Here is a 10,367-nt window from a genome sequence, read left to right as displayed (position 1 = left end):
TTGTGTTAATTCATTATTGCTTATCTGTACAGTGGCAGTGTGCAGTTTTCTGATACTGCTACACACCCACAGCACCATGGAACAGTGGTGGAGAGTGTCACTCCTGTCTAGAGGCAGCAGGACAAGCCTGCACCTTACCTGTTGTCTCCACAGGTGCTCCGTATGCCACACAAAACCAAGGTATGATGAGGAAATGGGTTTATTTTTCCATGGTGCCTTTGAGGAGCTATTGTAGCACGCAGGTTTTGTGATGCTGCTTTGGGCTCCTACATGCCTGTCTCTGGGCTGTGAATTAGCAGACTGCCTGTGTCCTTAACTGCTAAAAGAAACTTCAAATTAATTCTCTCTTTTTTAATGACCCAAAATGTTGCTGAATCTTTCCTAAGGGCAGGCACTGGGAGGGATGAGAAATATGTCCTGTAACATTGGTAGGAGAAATTTTGTTGGCAAAGGGCATCTTATGTACAGCTTCTGTTTGCCTAGGGTATGGCAGGCTTGTGCAACAAATTACCACTCCCTTTCACTGCTGAGCTGCTTATTAATTACATAATCAAACAGCAATGACTTGACAAAAATCATATTGTTCTTCTGTTCAAATGGATAATGGTATCAGGTTCATGGTTGCTTTACTGGTGGCCATCTTAGTGTTTGTCTGCAGGAGAGATCACCCCACAAAATACTGGTCTTTGTGACATGATGCCTGAGGCCCAACTCCAGTGATGAAACCAAGCCAAAAGTCACCAACAGGCGAAACTTCCCCACTGTGCAAGCATGGATCCACTGAGGAGACTGGGGAAGCTCCAGTTCCTCTGTTAGCCTTGGGTTTGACAGAGACAGGTCCATCGCCAGGACTGTCCCTCCTTCAGCTATGGCTGCCCTGGCTCTCTGGTGCCATTTCCTAATAATGTACAGCTCTGACCCCAAGGTTGAGTGGAAGGTGGGGAGCCCCAGGAAGGGAAGCATTTTACTTCTGGGGCCACAGATCAACTTGGACACTGTGAAATGCATTAAGAGGAAAGCTCCTCCACTATTATACCCAGGAAACGCTGGTACAAGGAAGGCCACGGTGCCCTCACCTCAACTGAAGAGGGAGCAAAAGGGATGGAGAGGACTTGAGTTCATGCTTTGGTTCTCTCTTTTTCTCTATGTACATACTGATGTTCCTACAGGTCATGTTTGCAGAAGCAAGTGTGAATCCTGCTATGATTGCAAGGTAGTAACTAAATTAAATTTAACATTTGCTGCACCCCTTATCTGTTAGCCATCTATTGTATCCTCTTGGGTTCTCTTCATGAAGCAGAATAGCTGCAGGAAAGAGTAACTCTCCTTGTTATCCTCAAGGTGGGATTGGATTGGATTTTGAAGGGCAATAGGGGATGCAGTGCTGCTGTAGTGGGAGAAGGCCTGGCCCAGGAAGCTCTCTCCAGGGAGGAGACAGTGAGGGAAGCAGAGGAAGGCCTGGTGCCTCACCAGCTGCTGGGGGCACTGCTTGGGAAAAAAAAAAAGGCATACGGGGTGGAGTTTTGGCATAGGTTTGCCTTTAAACGGGAGTGTCAGCTCGGGGGGGTTATGCTGCGGTTACAAAGAAGACAGCATTAAGAGCAGCTTAATAGTGCTAGTCCCAGGGAGCGGCGCAGCATCTCCGGTGGGGAGGACAGTCAGCTCAAGGAGGGACCATTGGGGTGCACGACGCTCCTCCCACTCAAACCCAAACTTTCACCTCTCTGTGGGTGCCAGGCACCTGAGGCAGGGTGCCGACAACCCCTGAGGGAGGCAGGCCGGCAGGCAGGCCCTCCCGCGTGGCTGGCTCTCCACGCACCCCGCTGAGGGTTGGCGGTTCCCGCCCTCCTCCCGGGCCCCGCGGCGAGCGGGGCCGGCATTGGGGAGGGCGGTGCGTTGGGGCACGGCATAACACAGCATAACGCGGTACGGCACGGCACAGTATAGCGTGATGGCGGGCGATCACTCTCGCAGCCTGGGCAAGGGTAAGCGCCGTCCAGGGAAGCGGGCTGTCTGCCGTATCGGCTCAGCCGGGCCTGGGCGGCTTGTGGAGGGAGCGGCTCGTGCGGGGCGAGTAACGGTCGGAACGGTTTTCTTTTTCTCTCCTCAGGCAGCGCGGCCCCAGGGCCTGTGCCCGAGGGAGTAATCCGGCTCTACAGCATGCGTTTCTGCCCCTTCGCTCAGAGGACGCGCCTCGTCCTCCGCGCCAAGGGCATCAGGTGAGGCCTTCCCGGCGGGCCGGTACGGCGCGGTGCGCGGCTCCCCGTTGTCCCCCTCCCCCGGTGCCGCTACACCTCGCGATGCTGTGGCGGTCAGGGAGTTTGCACAGAGCAGCGGGTGGTTCAAGCTTCCCTTCTTGCCTGGGCATCATAAATGACTTTTAATTAAAAAAATACCCGAAAAAAATGGATGAAAAGAGGTTTCTGTGGGTGACTTTGCTCTAAAGCTTGAACTTAAGACTTTTCTGAGGAGGGTTGTCTTGTTGAACTGGGAGATAAGTAGTCTGTGTATGAAGTCAATTATGTAAAGGCCCAAAGTAAATCCGTAGGGGTTGGGTTTTTTTTGTTTTGTTTTGTTTTTTTAATTTATTTATTTCTTGGATCTTTTTTCCAAAGAATAGGTGCACTAAAACTTCCAGGTCAGTTTAATTTTGTCTTTCTTTACTGTCTTTGGACTGATTTTTGGAGCTGGGAGGTTTGTTTTACTATAGTGATTTTGGAGGTAGTTTATTGCTACCTAAACAAGGTAGTTATCTGCTGGTAACCTTTCAGTTGTTCTGAAGGTTCAGCTGTGTTTAGCAGGCTTTTGGGCTTACTAGGAATTTTCTGGGGTCATACATACAGCACAGCATATAACATGCATCGTTAATGTAACGCAGACATGTTTCCCGTGTGTTTTTTTAATCAATATCTATTTTGCCTTTACCCTGCACACCTATGTGAGGTCATAGGTGGGGAAGGTAAGTAGGTAGGATGCTCTCCTGATTTGTTCTTTGGTGTACGGTCAGATTAAAGTTCAACTGCATTTCTCAGTGGGGGTGTAGCTTATTTGCAATTGGATGCTTCTTTCTTAGAATGTCCCTGAACCTGTATGTGATAAATGTGCTGCATTCTGAGCTTGACCTTTGTTTTTAACATGATGGTAGGGGCTGTCTCTGTGGTGCACTTCCAGATTGTTCACATGTCTAACGAACAACTCATTGTAAGTCAGTGCTGACTTTCTCCAGCAAAGGGCAGTGCCCCCTGAGTCAAATGGTTAGTCCTGCAAAGGACTTCAGGGAAGACAAGGAGAGCAGGGGAAGGAGGATTCAGCCTCTCAAGTACTGTAGCTGTTGAGGTGTAATGACTGCGTTTCATCATGGTATGGAGTGGGCTGTAGTAGAACTGAACCTGTTTGGGTCTTGTTTCTTTTGCTCTTTTAGCCACGAAGTAATCAACATCAATCTGAAGAACAAACCTGACTGGTTCTTTGAGAAGAATCCCTTTGGGCTGGTTCCTGTTCTGGAGACCAGCAAGGGCCAGCTCATCTATGAGTCCCCAATCACTTGTGAATATTTGGATGAAGCATTTCCAGGGAGGAAGTTGATGCCTTCAGACCCATATGAGCGAGCCTTTCAGAAGATGCTCCTGGAACACTTCTCAAAGGTACTGTGTGATCACAGGGTGGGATTGAGTTTCTTGACTGTAAGCTCTGCTGCCAATGCTGGTTTCATTCTTTTAGATAGGTCTTGTGTCTGGGAAAAGCATTTAAATAACACCTCCATTATAAATAAAGTATTATCTGGGGTCTCTTGTTGTGAGCACATACAAACCACTGTGCATATGAATGGCTCCCAGCATTCCCTTGGGGAAAGCCATGTGAAGGGATAGATGCAGGAAATACAGCCAAGCTTGTGACAGTGTATATGACTGAGGCAAGATTTTGAGTATCCTACAATAGAGGAAAGGTTGGTGGACCAAGCTGGCTGAATGATTGAGACCTAGGCAGTGACAATTGCTGTATTTCAGTCCGAGTCCTTCTGGAAGAAGGACGGTGTGAATGCAGAATGTGAAGAGTGCCTGACTAAGAGCCTACAATCATGGGTAGGAAATGGCAGGTGGCTGTAGACCTGGGCCCTGTGTAAGGAGACTGGTTTTGGCTCTTGGTAGAGGTTGGAGGTGGGCACTGTGGCTGACTGGAAATAACCTCTCTGTACCCTAAACATAGATAATACAAGCACGTGCTTTGAAGGGTCTAGGAAGTGAAAGAAGTCAGTTTGGGTATGAGGCAGCAGAGGAGAGGAAGCAATGAAAGATGCAAAAAGATGTGGACATAGAAGGGAGGATATATTTACAACAGGCCTTTCTGAACAGGCATGATGGGAAGAAGGTTACAGGGAAGCATGTTTCAAGAAATGAAACGTGCACTGAATATTGGTTGTATGAATGATAATATCTTCGAAACATGTTTGTCGATGAGCTATTAAGAATATAATTTAGTCAAGCTTGGCCACTGGGAAACTGTGCTAATTTCTCTGGCAATTACCAAATTAGAAAATGCACAAGTTTGTAGAAGTCTGTATCCTGGGCTGTATATCTCTTTCTTAGAGTACATTAAACGTTGATAGTTTAAAGTGCATTTTGATTTCAGAAACTTGTAACTGGGAAAAAGAGTACCACTCTACACCTTGCTACTTTTTTTGCTATTTTGTGCAAATGGCAAACATGCCCTTCTTTTCATTGTTCTTCTCTTATTACAAGACTATAATTCATTAGTATTTGCATTCATTCTTCCTTTAAGCCTTTGCTTACTTTTTCTGAAGTATAAAAGACTTTTATTAATGGACTTTAACTCTTTAAAGTTAAATCTTTAAGCTTTAACTTGCATTTAATGTCCTAACATCTTAAGCTGAGTGACTTGCTTGTGTTATTGTCATAGGAACATTAAAAATTTTATCCTTTCCTTTGTTTAGCTAACACCCATAGTTTTCAAATATTTTGTGGCACTCAAAGATGGACAGGACACCACGGTGCTGGAAGCAGAGATTGCTGAAAAGTTTGGCAAATTTGAAGAGGTAAGAGTATTTTGTGATAATGAGCAGGTTGCCAGTCCCTTTTTTCTTTCATGCTCTGCCCTGAGCTAGATCTCTTCTCATTCAGTTTGTAGTTACAGCAATGTATGATCTTTCCATTTGCTCTCCCCAGCCTAGGATGCATAACAGTACCATTAGAATAAGTTCCAAGTAGCTAAACTAAACTTCATCTGTATGATGAAGGCTGTGTGGACTTGTGAAGTTTTTTGAATTCTAGCTGACTGCTGTTGTCTTGGATATCTTTGTTCTGCTTTAAATGTAAGGAGGCCTTCCAGCATGTTCTAAGAGCAAGGGCTGAGGAGTCTGAGCTGCTGAAAAGCATCTGTGCTCTAGTTCTGCTGAAACCAGTACAGATACCCTGGTGATGAAATGAAATGTTTTTCATTCAAGAGCTTATGTTTGTGGGGGGAAGCAGAATGTAATCTGTCCCTTGCAGAAATCCAGCCCTGGGCCGTTGTGGTGGGTTGACCCTGGCTGGAGGCCAGGTGCGTACCAGAGCCGCTCTCTCACTCCCCTCATTCACCAAACAGGGGAGAAAAGGTATAACAAAATGCTTGTGGGTCGAGATAAGGACAGGGAGAGATCACTCACTAATTATTGTCACGAGTAGAAACAGACCGAACTTAGAGAGGGAATTCATCTAATTTATTACTAGGCAAAACAGAGTAGAGGAATGAGAAAATAAAATCAACTCTTAAAAAAACTTCCCCCCTCCCATCTTCCCGGGCTCAACTTCACTCCCGGCTTCAACCTTCCCCCCCTCAGTGGCACAGGGGGACAAGGAATGGGGGTTAAGGTCAGTTCATCACACATTGTTTCTGCTGCTTCTTCATCCTCAGGGGGAGGACTCCTCTCATTGTTCCCCTGCTCCAGCATGGAGTCCCTCTCACAGGGTGCAGACCTTCAGGAGCAAACTGCTCCAGCATGGGATCCCCCACAGGGTCACAAGTCCTGCCAGCAAACCTGCTCTGGTGTGGGCTCCCCTCTTCATGGGTCCACAGGTCCGGCCTGGAACTTGCTCCAGTGTGGGCTTCCCATGGGCCACAGCCTCCTTCAGGTGCCTCCACCTGCTCTGGCGTGGGGTCCTCCACGGGCTGCAGGTGGAATCTCTACACCCCCTCATCCTTCCTCCATGGGCTGCAGGGGGACAGCCTGCCTCACCATGGCCTTCACCATGGGCTGCAGGGGGATCTCTGCTCCGGCGCCTGGAGCACCTCCTCCCCCTCCTTCTTCACTGACCTTGGTGTCTGCAGAGTTTCTTACACCTTCTCACTCCTCTCTCTGGCTGCAAAAGCTCTCTCTAACTGTTTTTTTTCTTCTTAAATGTGTTATCACAGAGGTGCCGATTGGCTCGGCCTTGGCCAGCAGCAGGTCCATCTTGGAGCCGGCTGGCATTGGCTCTATCAGACACAGGGGAAGCTTCTAGCAGCTTCTCACAGAAGCCACCCCTGTAGCCCCCCCTGCTACCAAAACCTTGCCACACAAACCCAACACAGCCATCATCTGCCATGGTGGTGTACTGCAACTTCAGCAGAGCTCCAGGAAGTGTCAGGTGGCTCTGCTGTATTAGCAATTTCACAGTCTGTGTCACTAGTGGTTCTTTGCTTGTCTGAGCAGCTTGTTGGAATTGCCTTTATCATGAGCCCATTTCTTCGGTGTCTTTAGCAGCCACTATTAATGCTTGTCTGACTCGATCAAGAAGTGTTCCTCCAGGGTATTTCTCTTCTGCTGCAAAACTACCAATAGCGTTCTAGTGTTTTCCTAATTCTAACAGTCCTGTCTGTTCTGCTTCCCCACCCCCCTGAGTTGTTAAAGTAAAATTGTTTTCGGGGTAGTCTTGTCTGTCTGATCAGGCTGATGCTGGAGTAGTGCAGATGACAAATGAGTTCTTGGGGGTAGCCATGTGTGTTTCACTTCCCTGAAATACAGATCTAGTAAGCATAAAGTAAGAATTAACCTTCTTCCTGCTTTATTACTGCTCTGAAATACTTGCTGTTTCTTCAGTGTCTCTGTTTTACTATACTCTGAAGAATTTTGCAGCGTCAGCTGAGGATGGGAGGAAGGAACAGAGCCATGCAAATTTCACTTGGCCTATTGCAAGAGATACTCAAGAAGGGAAGTAACACTTCTGTATTTAGGTTGCTGCTACCAACAGAGGGAGCTGTGTTCCTGTCTCTGGGACTGCAACTGCAAGGTTATATCCTGCCAGACACCTGGCAATTCAAACAACTTGATGCTTTCTGAAGGACTGGTTTAAAATTTCTACTAGATCATGGCAGTTAGGGGGCAGGGAGTAAATGCCATAGGAGTATATTTCCAATAAGACAAATATTTGTAAAATTGCTCTCATTCCACCTTTAAAATGCCAAAGTGTCTGATAACAGAGGGAGTAGTCTTAATGAAAGAAGAGACCAAGCTGTGGAGGTTCCTTAAAGCACGTTAAACTTGAATGACCACAGCACTTGAAATGTATCAGAAACAAAAATGTTTGTGCACAAACTGCAACTTGCTCATGATTAATATTTTGTGACAGTTTTTGAACCACGGGAGAAGAGCTGGACTGATAGTGTATGAAATAGTTAAGCTTGATACTACAGCTGCTTTACTGACGGGCTCTGACTCCCCAGATATTGCATGCACAGGAGAAATGTGCTGATCTCCATTATTTGCTGTCTAATCCCTTCAGTATGCCTGTATTCCCCTATGAAGTGGGCTTTTTGTTACTGTAGTGTTCTGTTGGGGTAATTTTCCTTCTGAGGGCAACTGTCATCTCTCGCCCCTCACAGATTCTGTCCAAACGCAACACTGTGTTTTACGGTGGAGACTCAATCTCCATGCTTGACTACATGATCTGGCCGTGGTTTGAACGTCTGGAACCATTCCAGCTGAAGGAGTGAGTACGTTGCCTAGCTTCTAGTGTGTACTGAAGTGCCTCAGCATAAATATTCTTTGCGTACACTCTGCAGCAATGGGCCAGTCTTGGGGGCTGCTGATGAAAATTTGTATTGTGTTACAGTTTGGGGGAAGCATCTTCTCAAAAGAGAGATGAGTCGTTCAGGGATCTTCTGTAAACAAGTTTCACCAGGTCTGTTTTCCTACCAAATAATTTTGACAGATCTGGAAGAAGTGGTCAAAATACAGGACTTTCTCTCCATCCCTAACATCATAGATGGAAATGGTCTTTATTTGACGGGGATGGAGATATGGAGGCCTAGGTTCAAATTTCTTGGTCCAGAACCTCAGACTAGAAGTGCAGTCTTCTGCTCTTCTTTGGAAATCTTAAGTTGACAAAGGAGAGTGTTTTTGTTTTGAGATGGGTAAACTGTATCCTACCTTGCTGTAACTAATAGATCTGTTCCTGTTGTAATAGCATTTTTTTATATGTAAATAAAAGTCTTGGTCTGTTATATTCTTAAACAGCTCCAGTTATGTTGGTATTGTATTAATATGTGGGGAAATGGTATCAAAGGAAAACTATTTTACAGCTGGCTAAAACAGGACTAAAGAGTCAACTTACATGAGGAAGTGGGCGATATAAGTGGAAGATAAGTATAGAACAGTTACTCTCAGTCTGGTGCCTGAACCGTTCTTGAAGAACAAGAAAGATGCAGGGAATCCTTAGCGTTGAAACTTCGGGCTCTGTGAAATGAGAGCTTTACTAATGGGTTGCTGACCTACTTTGTCTCCTGTGTGGTCCTTGATTAGAAGTGGAAATATTGCAAGCAATAAAGGAGCATAGGTCTGGAGCCATTAAGGTTTTTGAACGACTGAGGATCTGAAGCATTGTTTGTTAAGAAAAGATGCTTTCTGGGTAAGGGTTAGGAGTTACCTGGAGAAGTTATGCATTAACTAAACTTGGGATTTGGAAATTGTAATGCAAAGTACTTGGGTCAATCTGCTAGAAAAGAATGAAAATAACAATTTACACTGTTACACTTTCAATTTGCCACAAAGTGTGGGTTTTTTCCAAATGTGTCTGAGTGGATTTGTGGATTTAGTCTGTTAGTTGAATCCTCAGTTTCCTCAATAGACTGTGTCTGTGTTTTAGGCTGCTGGATTGCAGGGTAGTACAAACTGCACAGCTTGTGTTGGTATGCAAGAGAGAGGAGAGAAGTGGTTAGTGGGTTGTGGAGGGGAACTTAAGCACTGCACACAGCATTTGCTTCAAGAATCACCATTAACAAAGCATTCCAGAGGGAGGCAGTGATGCACAAGCCTCTGTCCTCAACTCGGAGCACATGATAAATAAGAGCTGTGTCTTTTGCAGCAGCGGTAATGTAAGCAAAAACATGCTGATATCTTCATAGTAAATGCTCAGTTGTGGTTTTGCTCAGCTTTGTGGAGTGCACAAGCTCTGTAAGAACTCTTTCACTTTCCAAATGCTCATCTGTCTTCTATGATCTGATATGTATTTCTGTCACCTGCTCCAAGCTGAACATCATACTGGGAGGGAGAAAGCAAAACAAGCAGTAAAATAGAACTGCTCAAGCTGTTTTGCTTCCTTGATGCCCTCCAAGTTTCCCATTTGTGTTACTCAGTCTCTTTCCTTTTCCTGTAGCTCTTTGAGTCACACCCCAAAGCTCCAACGCTGGATGGAGGCCATGAAGGAGGACCCTGCTGTCAAGGCTACAATGACTGACCCACAGACATTCAAAGATTACCTCCAGCTCTATTTGAAGAACAGCCCTGATGCATGTGATTATGGGCTCTGAGGTGCCATAAGGCACATGCTTGCTTAAGTGTCAGTGCTTCTTTTCAGTGTGAGCTGTGGGGATCTAGTGTAATTTGGTGTGGGCTCTTCTGTGGTTGCATTTCATAATGGGGAATAAATCTATGCTGAAAAGGCTGAGAAATCTGTGAACTCAACTCCTTCCTGTCAGGTGAAGGATGTGCTGGCTTCAGGCAGGAGATGGAAAGTCATTGCTGGTCATGTATATTGTGTGAAGGAAAGTGCTGGCTTTACTCAGAGGTGATGTTTTGTTATCGCTGGCCTCTTTGCAGGCATTACTGGGAGGCAGTCCCTGAACTGACCCTGTTACTTGGTTTAAAAATTGTAATACTGGTGTCTTGAAAATAAATAAAAAGCAAACAATGTTGTCTTTAAACACAGTTTTTTCCTTCCTCTTTCCAGGCAGCTATTAGTCACTGGACTGGTTGTGCAGAGAGGAGACCACTAACAACCCAAACTAGCCATAATTCCAGGGAATAAGCATGCAGAAAGAAATAAGGCAAAGCGGTATGTTCAAGCACAGGGCTGTGGTTCCTGTGGTGCTGAGGCAGTTCTCGTGAGATAAAC

General features: G+C 45.8%; 1 protein-coding gene across 2 annotated transcripts; it reads left to right on the top strand.

The window, feature by feature from the left end:
* Positions 1–1,547: 1,547 nt before the first annotated feature.
* GSTO1 (glutathione S-transferase omega 1) lies at positions 1,548–10,163 on the top strand. Of its 2 annotated transcripts, none has more exons than XM_054831168.1 (6): positions 1,548–1,985; positions 2,111–2,219; positions 3,422–3,644; positions 4,952–5,053; positions 7,858–7,964; positions 9,630–10,163. In XM_054831168.1, the coding sequence occupies exons 1-6, from the start codon at positions 1,952–1,954 to the stop codon at positions 9,781–9,783; spliced, it is 729 nt and encodes a 242-aa protein (XP_054687143.1). In that variant the 5' UTR covers positions 1,548–1,951; the 3' UTR covers positions 9,784–10,163. The 2 variants fall into 2 exon arrangements, with proteins under 2 accessions (XP_054687143.1, XP_054687144.1); XM_054831169.1 differs by having other exon boundaries at positions 1,662–1,926.
* The last annotated feature ends 204 nt before the right edge of the window (positions 10,164–10,367 follow it).

This window comes from Grus americana, chromosome 7 (genome assembly GCF_028858705.1).
Source record: "Grus americana isolate bGruAme1 chromosome 7, bGruAme1.mat, whole genome shotgun sequence".
In the NCBI taxonomy this organism is placed as follows: Eukaryota; Metazoa; Chordata; class Aves; order Gruiformes; family Gruidae; genus Grus; species Grus americana.
This window is presented reverse-complemented; position numbering and strand designations above follow the sequence as displayed.